The 14,794-nt window shown below is 49.1% G+C and overlaps 1 protein-coding gene across 1 annotated transcript in view; it reads left to right on the top strand.

Annotated features, from left to right (window-relative positions):
* The window catches only part of Pard6g (par-6 family cell polarity regulator gamma), a 63,176-nt gene extending 50,031 nt beyond the window's left edge, over positions 1 to 13,145 (top strand). The window contains exon 3 of the mRNA XM_057788709.1: positions 10,438 to 13,145. Within this exon, the coding sequence (XP_057644692.1) occupies positions 10,438 to 11,294 (857 nt within the window). The 3' untranslated portion in view covers positions 11,295 to 13,145. The remainder of the gene's footprint in view (positions 1 to 10,437) is intronic.
* The last annotated feature ends 1,649 nt before the right edge of the window (positions 13,146 to 14,794 follow it).

Here is a 14,794-nt window from a genome sequence, read left to right as displayed (position 1 = left end):
TTCAGTACTCATTCTTTGCTTGTGTGAGAACAGGAGCCTGGGTAGACAGTGGGAGAAGCCCCTTGGGGAACCCGCCTAAGAGGTACTCTTTCCAACCCTACAGATATCCCTATGCTCTTACTTTTGGCCATGTTAGCTGTCCCTGCGCTCCCCACGGAGGCCAAGACCAGGTGGGACAAGAGTCACGGTCTGGTGCTTGCTTACCTGGATATCTGGAGCTTTTCAATTTTGGTTTTAAAAAGAATAGGAAGGATACATTATAGGTTGTTGCTCACTTGAGAGTTACGATGGCCAAGTACAATTGTGTTCTCAGTTTAAACAAAACACCAAGCATCTCCTTCAGGGAAAGCCTGAATGACAGACAGTATTCTTGTGCTCTGAACAGAGAAGGTAGCTTCTGGTTCCTGACCCCTGTCCTTTAGTGGCTGTGCTACCCTCTTGGGCCTGCCTCTCTTATTGGTATTCCCTGTCTGTGAAGTGCCGTCTGTCCATCCCATTGACCCTGGGTCTCTTTCCTCTTCCACACTGTGGGTTGTTTCCAACCGCAGATCCTCAGTGTAGAGCCACTGAGTGAGCGTCTTCCCTTCCAAAGGATCTTTGGCCAGATGACATCAGGGTATTCATGCCCATGATGCTATGGCTGATGCCCCATTGGGATTGGTGGGTTGAGAGACGCTCCACACTGAACAGGTGTGGGAGACCCACAGCCCAGATTGGTTAGCATGCAGCAATCATGCTTTCATGAAGTCACCCAGAGGCACGGATGGACTGGGTGATGGTGGATGTTCTCTACAGCCACTGTGACAAATATTTTTAGGGCACCCAGTGCCCACCCAAAGACTGAGGAGCGAGGCAGTTGTACATCCCTGAAGCAGTACAGAGTGAGCTCTACACTCAAGAGAGTCATGAAGACAAAATGTGGAAGAGCAGTTACAAGTACATGTGTGCTCTTAGCTCCCGTGTGCGCCTCCAGTCCATATGCTGAAGCCCAGCCAGCCATGGGCTCTGCGGAATCACTAAAGGCTAAGTGAGCTGCAAGGGTAGAGCCCAGCTCTGAAGCCTGTCATGGAAAAGGTTAGGGCCGGACTTTCGATAAGCGGTAGGATAGCTGGACCTTTCCTGTTTTGTTACTTTATCTAGTCTATTTGCCATTGCCTCAGCCCACGTGAGAACCAGAGAGGCTTGGTCCTGCAGGCACACTGCAGCCGCCATCCTCCGTTTCCCGTCAGCCAGTAGATGTCAGCCACAAAGGAGTTGTCGGCATTTGGTTTTCTTTTTACTGCTCAACTTTCAAGAAAAAACTGTTTGAAGAAACTTATTTGGGGGATGGTCACCAATTTTTGCTTTCTGCAAGTCAACATCTTTGGGTTATAACTGCCCTTCCCTATGGCTGTGGCCTGTTCCATACAGGTTGTTTCGGTGCCAGCCATAACCTACTCCCTTTCCCAGTAAGTTCCACAGATTTCTGTCTTTCTACCTGCCTGGTAGATGTTCTTCAGTGGCCCGAGGCAGCACCGTTCCTGATGTGCCGTATGTCCGTGTGGCACTGGAGGCACTGGTGGCTCTGCATGGTAGCACTTGTTCTCTAAAACCAATCCATTCATTTTTACATCGTGCCCCTTCTCTTGGCCTTTGGCAGAGTGGAACCAGTTCTCTCAGGTGGGGAGAAGCAAAGAGTGATGCTTGCAGATCTGCTTTCATAAACCGGGGCCACGGTTACTGTGTTTGGTGCTAGTGACATATGAGGACATAGCTTTGGAGCTGGAGATGATTCTTGTTTAAGGGAGGATTTAATTTGGGCTCATTTGGTTTGAGAAAAGGCATGGTGGCAGCAGTTGCTCTGTGGTAGCAGGGGCATGAGATGGTCCGTCATGTTTTGTCCCCAGGCAGGGAGCAGAAAGAAGAGTCCTGGTTCACTGGAGATTAGTTCTTTAATAGAGCACACACACACAACCATACAACATACACATGCAATACAAGCAAAAGAAATATAAATTGAACATCAAAATGTTAAACTATGGTTTTACCTCTGGTTTATCCCAACGGACACTATTGAGAAAGTGAAAAGACATCTTAGAAAATGGAAGAAAATATATGCAAATCCTCTGCCTTCTAAGGGACTTGTATCTAAGATATATAAAGAACATTCAGGTCAGTGATGAAAAAGAAAGAACAATGGGAAGCGAACAAAAGATCTGAATAGGTGTCTGAAGAACAAACAAACTGCCACAAGCTCCTAACAGGTTGTTCAGCACCCCTGGCCATGAGGAAATGCAAATCAGAACCACTCCACACCCACCATGACGTCAGCAAGCGGACAAAACCCAATACTATCAAGAAGATAGGGAAGCAACCACAAACCCTCCATTTCCAGAATGAAAATGTTACAGCCACTGTGGGGAACAGTCGACCAGGTCCTTAACACATTAACCTACATCTCAGAGGCAGAGTACATGTTTAATGTGCAAGGAAGACCCTAGGTTTGGTCCCCATCACCACACACACACACACACACACACACACACCACGATTACTAATAACTGTAAAGCTTATAGGCATAGGTGTTTGCAGCAGCACTGTTCACATTAGGCAACAGTAGAAATAACCAATAGGGTTGGTTGAATGAATACACGAATGTCAGGCATCTGCAGAAAGGGAACAGAATTCAGCCATAAAAGGAGATTACCTTGTACAAATGGTAGAAACTTAAGGAAGCACTGGGAAGTGGGAACACTACATGGCACAAAAGAAACCGGACACAAAGAACTGTGTTCTCTGGTTGTGTTCATACAAAATGCCCCAAGCAGGTGAAACCCGAAACTACTGAGAGGTCAAGAGGTTATCAGGGCAGGAAGGCAAGGACATAAGTAGAACAGGCTTCTTGTGTGGTAATAGAAACAGCCTGTGACTGGGTAGTGGCAATGGTTCCGCATACTAGCAATCACTGAATTGTATACTCTAAAAGTGGTTCTAAATCAATCAGTCAATCAATCAGTCAGTCAGTCAGTCAGTCAGTCAATAAAGCTAAACCAAATGGATGGAGAGCAAATGGGAGCTAGTACCCAGGCAGCAGGTCAAGGGGTCAAGGGTCTCAGTGCTTCACCAGCCCCATGGATGCTCTTCTGTCCCTTCTTGATTTTGATCATGGAAACTTTCTATAAAGAATAGAGATGTTCGCCATACTGGCCTTTCCCACAGAGTGTGTGGGAGATAGAAGCTGCAAGAAGTGCTGGGTACCAGCCAGCTTCAGGGAAGCCCAGCAGCTCAAGGCCTAATGAGCATGATAGACTCCTAGAGAGACAGGCTTTTCAAATGAGCGGTTCTCAGGATGAGCAGGCACCTAAGGGTCAGCCAGGCCAGCTCCTTCAGTCACCAGCATTCTACCAGAAAGTACTGGGAGCCACCATCACCTCCTGTTCTGCTCTGGCTGTGAGCCCCATTTTTTGGGGGGGTCTGGGCTGTTCTGTTTTCATTTTAAAGACAGGGTTCCTCTGTGTAGCTCGTGCTGGCCTCACATTCTCCATCCTCTGTCTCAGCCTCACAGTGGCCCGGATTACAGGTGGACAACACTGTACTCAGCAGGCTGCCCCTTCAGAACCTTGCTGTCTGACTAGAAACAGCCCTGAAAAGGCAGCCACAGCGGTAGAGGGCTCATACGACATTCTTCCCAGAAGCCCTGAGTTGACAGCAGAGTCCGGCAGAGCTGAAGTGGCTGTCTGTCATAGTCTTGAAGGCAGAGTCTGGCAGAGCTGAGGTGGCTGTCTGTCATAGTCTTGACAGCAGAGTCCGGCAGAGCTGAGGTGGCTCTCTGTCGTAGTAAACGTAGTAGAAATCCATAAGCCTGTGCTGCTGCTTTGCCTTCATGCGGGAGAGCACAGATTCAAACGTCCCTTGGCCTGAGCATGACGCTGCATGCAGCTCTGAGATTGCAGGGTCTATGTGCTCATATGCTCACGAGCCCTTCCCCACGGCTGGTGTTCCAGCTGCTCACACAAGGGAATTCCGTAATGCGCTTTTCTGCACTGGTATCACTTGGGGGTGCCCTAGAGGCTAGAGGTTGAAAGGAAAGCAGAGAAAGGGAATAAGTCTTGAGCCTTCGAGACAAAGCTGTGGGAGACAGAACTGCCAGAGAATCTGGGGTTCCTTTTTAACTCATGGCTTTTCAACTTCTCTGACAGGCTTTAAAAATATTGATGTGTCTTTTGTTGTTAGAAATAGGATCTTGCTCCAGCTTGTTTTGTGTGCAGTGGTGTGGCTCTTCAAGATGTTTCCCATATGTCTACATTTGAGTTATGTGGGGAGAGACGCTGTCTGGTCTCGGGCTGCCCACAGACAAGTTGAGGCTGGGGGATGCACTTGTGTGGGCATGCTGGCCAAGCAACTCAAGTCTTGCAAATGGTCCATCATTCTGATATTCTTAAGAGAACAAGAAGCATGTTCTTTATGTCTCCTCACTTCTGCCTTCCTTTTTTCTTGTTTTTCAAAAGCATTCCCTTTCCAGCTAGCAGCCTCTTGCTCATGCGCAGGGATAGCTACGGCCACTGCCGTGTTGAGGCCACTTGCCATGGTTGATCCATTATTACAGAGAGATGCTGGCATTAATGGCGTTTTCTTGAATTTGTTTCTGTGGTTGAATCAGGACATACAGGACCCAGCATAACTTCAAGTAGCTAAGATATTTTATTGTCTACTGTTCCCAGAGGGGCTTGTGATAGGGACTTACCTTCAAGACTCACCTTCAGGATACATACAGTGACGTACACAGTTCAAGCCGCCTGCGTCATCATCACTGTCAGATGATGCTGAAATTTAACTAAATGTCTGACAGCAGGCTGAGTTAAAGAATTCAGGAAATCCCATATACTGGGATCTTATCTAGCCATTAAAGTATTTCAGCATGGGATATTTACTGAACAGTATCCCCAAGCTAAGCATTAATGGAAAAGCGTCATACTGTGTGAGCCACTCACACAGAAACGCCAACCTAGATCAGTGCTTTATCCCAGATTGTGAGGGACTAGGTCATGTGACCCTGTGGGTACATCACTTACAAAAGTGTGGTGAGCATGCTTGGTGGCACACACCTTTAACCTTAGCACTTAGAGGCAGAGATGGATAAATCTCTGTGAGTTCAAGGCCAGCCAGTGCTACACAGTTGAGACCCTGTCTCAAAAGTTTTTAACATAAATAAAATTAGTTATGTCATCTAAAACAGTTGTGGGAAAATACATAGCCTTCTAAGGCAGGGCTGTTCTGAACACCTGCTGGGCCCAGGAGCGTGGCCAGGAGCATGCGGCAGGACAGGTGAGGCACATTCCCTTCCGCCTTTCCCCAAGATGTCCCCACATCTGCTCCTTGGTGCCTCGTGGCTGAAGTGACAGTGTGACAGTTGTGTGCTGTGCCAGCGTGTGGCCACCAGGCTGCTCCCAGATACGCCTCATGACAGGCCGTGTCGTAGCTATAGCTCTGCTCCACCTGCAGGATCATCTTGAACAAATAAATAGCTGGGCTCGGTGTTCATATCGGGACACAAAGCCCCTTCCTTGCTTGTTCTTCAGTGTGGATTGTTGTATTCCCAGTCTAGGGGACATGCAGACACACGTTCAGGCTGCCGCCCTCTGGGAGACTTAGCAGAATAAACAAAGAGCAGAACTGATGTCATCCACCGTTCAGGGGGAAGGTCCCCAGGATGAGTGGAGAGATCACCGCGTACCTTCCTGACCTGCCTGTTGCTCCCAATGGATGATGAGACGCTGTTTTCTTGTGTCTCTGCTTTTTCTGGGAATGGAAATACCAGGGATACAACTGTTCACAGCAAGGAAGCATTGGAAAACATCCCAGAAGTACATGACCTCATGATGCTGGGAGCAGAGGTCATGGAGCAGATGGTCCTGCTTCACCCGTGGAGAGACCAGTGCAGCGGCTCCAGAGCCTGCGCCCTGACCTGAAGCTCCCTGCTGCTTAGAAACAGCCTGTGCAAACATGCAGGTGCCCCAGGGCCTAGACCAGGATGATTGGCGATTCCAGACGTATCTGTCTGGTGTAGCCAGGAGTCCCAGGGCAGTGGAGGCTGACGCGGTCAGGTGAGTCTCCTTAGGAGCCAAGAGGCAGTGTAATTCTCGGCAGCTGCGTGCAGAGAACGCTGCCTGGGGCTGCCAAGCTGCCAAGGGCTGCCCAACGGGGTTTCACGGTGCAGGTTGTGGGTGGCTCATTGCCAGCACTGGGACCTCACCACCATCCATTGTTAGACGCATCAGTGAGTCAGCCTCTCTTGGGTTTTCTGTCTACGGCCATGATACACAACAGCAGTCTGAAGTAGACTTTGACGCCCATTCTGATCCTCATCCAACATGACGAGTGGATAATGAAAGGGGGTCTTTATGAGAGCTCGGCAGGACCAGCTCGATGCCAAGCTGTAGGCTTCCCCAGACCCAGAAGCAAACAACTGCATTCCCTGGAGGAGACCAGCACATGAGGAGGGGGATCTTCCTGTTCTTGCCCTTTGTGAAGTCCAGTAAATGGGCGCTGTCCAGGAGAACGGCCCCAGAGTCCTGAAAGAGGCAAGTTTCTCCTCACCAAGAAAAGGCTTGCCTCAGCATTAGGGAGTTTAACTACGCCAAAGACATGTATAAGGAGTTTCTGTGAGAAAATCTCTCTTTAAAAGCTTCTTGAGGACCTATATCCACCAGAGTTTTTCCAGAATCAAACTTCCTTTTCCATTCATGTCCTTTTATTGAAGACATCTTGAAACAAGTTTTAAAAAAAAAAAGAAAGAAGAGAAAACAAGATATATTCAGCTCAAAAAGTTGAAATTCTTTTAATTGTTTGCTTGTAGAAAATAGAAGGCTTAGCATATTGCTTGGTGAAGAAGCTATGACAGTCTCGCTCTTTTTAAAGGTATTTACTTCAGAAACCAAGGCTGGAATTTGAGGAATGGGGCATTCTCTAGAACATTTTTATTTTTAAAGAGTTTGGGATTTTTTACAAATAAAGTCCATGTGTGGTGGTTTATATTAAAAAGAGATAGAAACCCATTGCTGTCTGAAAACCCTGCATGCCAGACTGTGGTTGCAGCTCCCCTCCCTCCTTCGCTGATGCTCCGCACACGGCTGCTGGGGAGACAGGCGAGGTCTGTGGAGAGTGGACCATTTCCCCAGAGTTCAGAAAGGCCACTCACCTACACACTGCTTCGCATCCCGAGGAGTCTGTCTGCGTCCCCAGAACACTTCACTCGCTTGCTTCCTGTCCCGAAGCCAACGTGCCCTTTCCTCACACAGCCTTTTGCCAGGGGTAGGCATGGCCTCCGACATTCCAGCTCATGGTTCTCAGATATAACTGTAGCGTGGAGCTATAACCTGGAGCGTAGCCCTCCCTCCTCACTGCATAGGTCCTAGACCCTGGCTAGCACTCTGGAGCTGCTTAGCTGATGTACGAGCATAGTCAGCCAGCACAGCACACTACACAGGGAGAGCACAAGTCCTGCCCCGTGAGCAGGGTCGTCACATCCCCCACAGGCATGAGAGCGTCTCAGACAAGCCCCCACCCACGGTGGGACTTGTTTCCAGAACCAGCCTGGAGGAAGTCGGTGAGGAGAAGCCAGGAAGCACTAGTGGCACCTGCTCCACTTGGGGGGGCCCCTTCCAAGGGCTCCTGGATATCAGCCTCAGTAGTACGCCGTTCTGCCCTGTCATGGGGCTCCACCCAGCTTCTGCCCACTCTGCCGATGCCAGGAGCACCAGCTCCAGGCTTGCTGCCCTGATACCCCTCTGGCTGTACCTAACCTCATTGCATGCTACATTCAGAGCTGTGCCGTCCCAGCCCTTTGTATGCATCCGGCACATGCATCTCACACATGGCATCACCATCCTGGGAATGGCGGTAGGGTAACTGCAGCAGAGCACAGTCCCATAAATTCCTACTTGTTCCCTCTGTGTCTGTGAAGCAGCATCTTATGCCGAAAAGTGAGAACGCTCAGATGGTCAGCGTGATGGGCCTAAGGGAACAGCTGCCTTATCAGAACCTTTAGAGCTACTGAAGCTGCCTGGTTCATAGTTAAATGAACGTGGGAGCTAGAAATACGGACGGGATCAGGGCCAGAGACGCAAGGGCCAGACACTAGGTTCTAGCCAACACCTAAGAAGCCAACAGTTAGGGAACCTGGTTTGTTGAGTCTTACTGCTTTTAATTTCTGGGTCTCCAACATAAGAGGCCCAATGTCTTAGTGCCCCAGGCCCCACTTTACAGGAGAGGCAAAAGTCCCACCTTCAAGGAGAAGAGACAGATAGCATGCATCCATTTAATTAGGTTCTTGGTGAGAAATTTGGAGCACAAGTTCGTGTCCATGTGTTAGAGCAATACCTGGCCCCGTGAAGCTTTGGGGCTGAGGACCGGCTTCAGGTCTGGGGAATTTGCCCCAAAGCCCTCCGCTCACCCCGCACTGTGCAGCACGTTCACACCTCCTTCTCCAGGTCTCTGGTCTCGCCTTCCTGGATTTCCATAGCTGCTGCGTCGGTGTGGTGTCCAGGGCTCTTCACAACACAGATGCTGGTGCTTGTGGGGTGTCAGTGATAAGCTTCTGGGGTGTCCTGTGCAGAGGATCTCAGCTGAGGGAAGGAGTTGAGTCACACACCACAAACCATTGCTTGACGGCTTCCAGAAACCCGCTCCAAGCTCTGGCTCAGTGACTGTGAGGCTCTCCCTGGAGCAGCAGGCTCACAGTGAGCCCACCTGTCTACTCCAGGGCTAGCCTTGCTTCGGGCAGTACCTTCAACAGGTAGTAATGGCAGTTCTTGATGCTTAGCCACGAAGGTGTCACCGTTCTTACCAACTGCTATGTGACTATAGCGGGAGCTTTTCTTCCAGCCTGACCTAAGTAGACCGGTGCTTCCTCTTGCGCACAGCCTTCAGCACACTACCAGATGAGGATCTCTGCCCGAGAAGGGTCTCGGCTGCAGTGGGGCTTTGTAACCTAGATGTTGTCCTCTTTGGCACTGGCCCTCCTGGATTCAGGTTGCCTCTCCATGTCGTTTCCAGACTTCCCCACTAGTCTTCTTTCAGGATGAATGACAAGAAGTTCCCCTAGGTGTTGGGTTCGTCTTGCTAACTTCTAGGCTGCTCCTACTCGGTTCTCCTTTTCTTTCCTCTTATCCAGTCTTCCCTGCCTGTGGCCCTGTTCTTTTTGTTCCATCAATCTTCTGTCTTTTACAGACACACCAGCGAGAAAGCCAGTATTAGAAAGACTGCTGGGGCACAGGGCATGAGCAGGCCACCTCTCAGTGTCTTGCTGTAAGGTCATTGGTCTGGGAAATGGTCAGGCTTTGAAGACGGGGGTGTTGGGAAGAGAAACAGTTTCCTAGCCAGGTTTTTATTGGCAAAGACAGGCACCACACGATCCCAAGTCCATGCAGAGGAGGCCACCATGAGGCACAGACTCCACGGGAGCAGTGTATAAAATGGACACTTGTGTATCCAGGGAGGCGAGCCATGGGGACTGCAGAGGCCTTTGATCTGAGTCCCAATGTGCTTTCTCGTATGGCCTCGCGTGTCAAATAGAAAAGTCTTAATAGAAAAATAAATGTGCTGTGTTTTTCTAACCTGAGCAAATGTTCTCTTCAGCATTCCCAAACACCGGGCTACTGCCTTTCATCTTTTAAAAACTCTGCTTTAGACTAGGCTACTCCCTCAGCATATCCCAGGCCAGTTCATTCATGCAAACGTGTTTGAGCTCGCCGTGGTCTGTCACCCTGCTGGTGAAAGGTGCTGTCACACCTCGTCAGCCACTGATCCAAAACAGTCTAGAACAATTCCCTAGGAAATGCCTTCTGCCAGGGCCTGCGTGCTGCTGGCACCAGGGTGCTCACAGAGAGCAGAGGGGCTGACCTAAGACAGACCGTGTTCTCTGCCCCAGCCGCTGGAAGGCGAAACAACAGGGATCATCTGTAGACTTGGTGGGTATTTTTAAGCCCCCCAGTCCAACCGTATATCTGCGGTGTTTCCTGCCACCAGGCCCTGCTGTGGTTTAACCCTCCTTTGCAGAAGTTTCTTGCAGCCAAGGCCCTGCTGTGGATTGACCTGTTTTTTTATTTTGCCAGCCTTCCAGATGTTTAACCCTTCTTTCTTCTGCTAATTCTCTTCATTGTGGGCTCTTCTTTCCACCTCTTACCCTCTAAGTACTTCAGCTTTATGACCTGGAGCCAGTTTGGAGGTAAACACTGGGAAGGGAGGTAATTCCCCGTCACCCAGTGTTTCTGCACATCAAGCCCCAGAGAGAGTACTTCCGGGATTCAGACTCAGGGAGACAGTTGCAAGGCAGGTAGCAGAAAGACCTGGGCTGCATGAGAACAGTGGACACAGGCTCCCGATGCTGCAATACTCATACTCTTTTCTGCCCGCATGGGAGACACTACTCACTTTCTTCCTCTCTCTGGACTGTTTCAGAAGAGGCAGACCACTACAGCTTCGGAACAGGTACTCTATCGAGGAAGAAAAAGGTGCTGGTGACCCTGAGGGATGAAGGCCTGCGCCGGCGGACACACCTCAACATCAGCATGCCGCATGACTTCCGCCCAGTGTCCTCCATCATTGATGTGGACATCCTCCCTGAGACGCACCGCCGAGTGAGGCTCTACAGACATGGCTGCGAAAAGCCGCTGGGCTTCTACATTCGAGATGGCACCAGCATGCGTGTGACCCCCCACGGGCTAGAGAAAGTCCCGGCTATCTTCATTTCCCGGATGGTGCCTGGGGGCCTTGCAGAGAGCACTGGGCTACTGGCGGTGAATGACGAAGTCTTGGAGGTGAATGGGATTGAGGTAGCTGGAAAGACATTGGATCAAGTCACAGACATGATGATTGCCAACAGCCACAACCTCATTGTCACTGTCAAGCCTGCCAACCAAAGGAACAACGTGGTCCGCAGCAGCCGCACATCCGGTAGCTCTGCCCAGTCCACGGACAGCACCACCAGTCACCACAGCCTGCCGGCCCCGCATGTCGTGCAGAATTTCCACCCTGAGGAAATGGAGAGCGACGAGGAAGCCGACATCGTCATTGAGGGGGCTCTGGAACCTCAGCACATCCCCAAGACACAGGCCGTCCCTCTGGGCAGCCTCTCGAGGGCCAATGGTACCAGCCTTGCCCACAGGCTGCACAGGGACATGGTCCTGCATAGCTCTGGGCGGGAGAGCAACGGCAGTATCCACAGATTTCTCAGCTCCCTGAAACCAGACCCGCGACACAGCCTGGTCCTCCCTCAAGGAGGTGTGGAGGAGCACGGGCCAGCCATCACTCTCTAGGACTTGAGCCACTTGGCCAGGCTGAGGTCCCATACAGACTGTGTGGCAGCAGGAACCACGGGTGGCGAGTGCCGAGTAGCGTGTAGTGCTCTTAGATGAATAGTGACTCCAGAGGGAAATACTTTACATTTTTATGTCAATTTTAAAATAAGAAAAATAATTATGTACTTTTTTTTCCTTTTTTCATCATCATTCCTAAGTCCTATTCTTTATTTAAGCTTTTGGACAAGAAAACTGTCTATTTTTATAGGATTTTTTCCATGGAACTTAAAAATACACACACCTGCACATATTCTGGGCTCAGTGCGTGGCCAGAACCTTTGCAGAGTGAAGCAGGATACTAAAGTACAGAGAGTATTTTTTAAAATTCTGGTTTTTAAAATGAAGCTCTACAGATTTTTTTAAAATAGTAAAATTCATGTTTTTAACTAGCTCATGTGAAACGATCTTGTGATCTTGAGCGCTCTACTGACCCAGCGTGGCTGTGACAGGAAAACGGGAACTGTCTGAGGATGGCTTTCCTCGCAGCCAGCTCAGGAGGCCCACTGGCCTATACCCCGGAGCCCCTGCGGTTACAGTGGCCACATCTGCAGATCTGCCCCAGCCTCAGGTCGACTGCCACTGCCATCCGCCTCTGACAGGGAGTTTAAGAAGCCAGCCACTCTGCTGGCTGGACAGCGAGGCCCAACGAGGCCACGTAGGAGTAAAAGCCAATGTTTACAGCAGTGTTTTCTTTGGGTTGACTAACCAGCGCAGGTTTAAGATGTCTTCAGCAGAAATGAGGGACAAACACCACACCCCCAAAGCCCCACAGCGGTGGGGTGGATGTACGTGTTAACTTTGCTTTTTAACACAGCTGCCTGTTTTTATAAGAGAAGACTTGGAGCGTGTCAGTGCGCGCTCCTAGAATGGTGGTCAGGGGCAGGAACGCGCTTCTTTAATGAGAACAAATCACGTGAATCTTAGTAGTTTTCACAGATACTCTTTTTTAGACCTTCTTAGAGGCTTATTATTGCTGACCCAATTAAATTTTATATAAATTGTGTTTTCTGTCTGGATACAGTGTCGGGGAGAGAATGGCGCATTTATTAACTGAGAACAAACTGACCAAGTGAATCTTTCATGTAAATACTGGTTTTAAAGTGTCTTCCCAGCCTTCCAGGTTGAGAGCTCCACCTGCTGGTCAGAGGCAGAACTGCCCTGACTTCATGAGTGGCAGAAGGAAACTGCATCCCGGTGTTGTGCTTTGTCTGGAATTTAAGTGAAGAACTTAATTCTTTTCCCTTGGAGAACTGTTTCTTGGACAGAAGTAGCTTTTGCTGAAGAATTGTCTCCTCACTCCATGTCTGTTTCTCAGTCATGTGCCAAGGATCGTCCACCATTTGTTTCTGAGCACAAGGGTAAGATGCTCCCTGAGTCTCTGTGCAAAAAGTGTCTTGTGTGTTGCTGCAGTAGTTTGCAATGTGTGTTATCACAAGTATTACAGAACCAAAACACTGGCGATCAGCTACTGCAAGAGTTGTTCTCGGCTAAGCTATTGCTTGATATCTTGTGTTGAGTACACTGGGTTTGCTACCAAGATGGAAAGTTGTTTCTCACCATGCTTAAGTTGTTTGGCAGATGTCAACCAGTTTATTCAAGGGAACTAAAAACAACAGGACAGGGTCCATCTGACCTTTGCAAGCTGGTGTATATGAGGAACTACATGTTTAGTGGAGGCCTGAGTGTTTATCTAAACGGAACTCTACTCCCACATTTTATCTCTTCTTTGGAAAAAAAAAAATCTATGTCATTATATATTAAATTTTTTTGGTTTTATATATCAGAAAATAAAAACTTTTTTGCTTTTGAGTTAAAGTGTGTTACTGGTATACCTCTCCGTTACTGTCTGTTGCTATAAAGAGATGATATGACCAAAGTAAATTATAAAACCATTTAACTGGGGACTTGCTTACCGTTTCAGAGCGTGAGTTCATGGCCATCATGGCAAGGAGCAGGCAGGCAGGTGAGCGGGCGTGGCACTGCAGCACAGTTGAGAACTCACACCTGATTCACAAGCACAAGACAGGCAGAGAGCTAACCGGGAATGGTGCAGGCTTTGGAAAGCCCACTCCTAGTGATATTAGGAGGCCACACCTCCTAATCCTTCCCAAACCTTCCCACCAACTGAGACCACGCATTCGAATATATGATTCTATGGAGGTCATGCTCACTCAAACCGCCACATATACTTTGTGTTTGGAATAAGGGGAGAGAGTTTGGGTGCCAGTGGCGAGATGGCCTGACCACACAGAAAGGACTGACTGGCATTTCTCAGAGTCTATCGTGTGCCATCATTTTTCTCACTTAACCCTTGCACATTTTCTAAGTGCTGCTCTTACTATTTAAAGAAGAGGAAAATGGACCCACACTCAGACTGATAGGTAATTCAGAATATTCCTTTTAAGTCTTTTGGGGAAAGTTTCTTGAGTCGTTATACAGCTTCCCTTATGTCGTTTGTAGAGTTTTCACTAACATTATCATTCGGACATTAAAACTATAATGCCATCCTCAGGGTTCATTCAAGTCTCAAGCACCATTGGCCCCACGCACCAGTAACCCCAAGGGAGCACACATACGCCCTGGCAGGAATGGCGCCATTGGTTTCAGTGATTGCCTTCATTGTGATCCCAGACTACAACCTCTCCAGTTCAGAGCTGAGAAACCTCGAGTCCCTGCACGGCCGACCTTACAGTCCGACACACTCTGAAACTGCTGAGTTTCACAACCACTCTCATGGTGCAGTGTGAAGGACAGGTACTTGGGTGGGGAACCAAGGCACATCCTGATCTGAGCATCTGAAGGTACTGTTCTATTGCCGTGAAGAGGCACCAGAATCTAGGCAAAAGAAAGCATTTAAGCCGGGCGGTGGTGGCGCACGCCTTTAATCCCAGCACTCGGGAGGCAGAGGCAGGCGGATCTCTGTGAGTTCGAGACCAGCCTGGTCTACAAGAGCTAGTTCCAGGACAGGCTCCAAAACCACAGAGAAACCCTGTCTCGAAAAACCAAAAAAAAAAAAAAAAAAAAAAAAAAAAAGCATTTAATTGGGAGCTTGCTGACAGCTTTAGGTCACTGGCAGGAAGCAGGCAGGCATGGCACTGGAGCAGCATATCCTGATCTCCAGATGGCAAGCAGAGAGAGACTGCCATAGGCTTCTGAAATCTCAAACTCACTCCCAGTGACACTACTTCAACAAGGCCACACCTCCAAGCCCTTCCCAAACAGTCCCACTAACTGGGGACTAAGCATTCAAACATAGAAGGTAATGGGCCATTTTCATTCAAACCACCACAGAATCCATGTCACAACTTCAGGGCATAGACAGAGGCTGCCTGGGAGCTGACCTCCCAGCCAATGAAGTCAAGGAGGTTATTTAGCATTTTTGGTTTTACAAGAAACAATCCTAGAGCATCTACACAGATGAGGAACGAAGAGTTGCTGGTAATATTCATCTGATGCCT

The sequence above is a fragment of the Chionomys nivalis genome, chromosome 14, assembly GCF_950005125.1.
Source record: "Chionomys nivalis chromosome 14, mChiNiv1.1, whole genome shotgun sequence".
NCBI lineage: Eukaryota > Metazoa > Chordata > Mammalia > Rodentia > Cricetidae > Chionomys > Chionomys nivalis.
The sequence above is the reverse complement of the archived record's forward strand: the minus strand, read 5'-3'. Positions and strand labels throughout refer to the sequence as shown.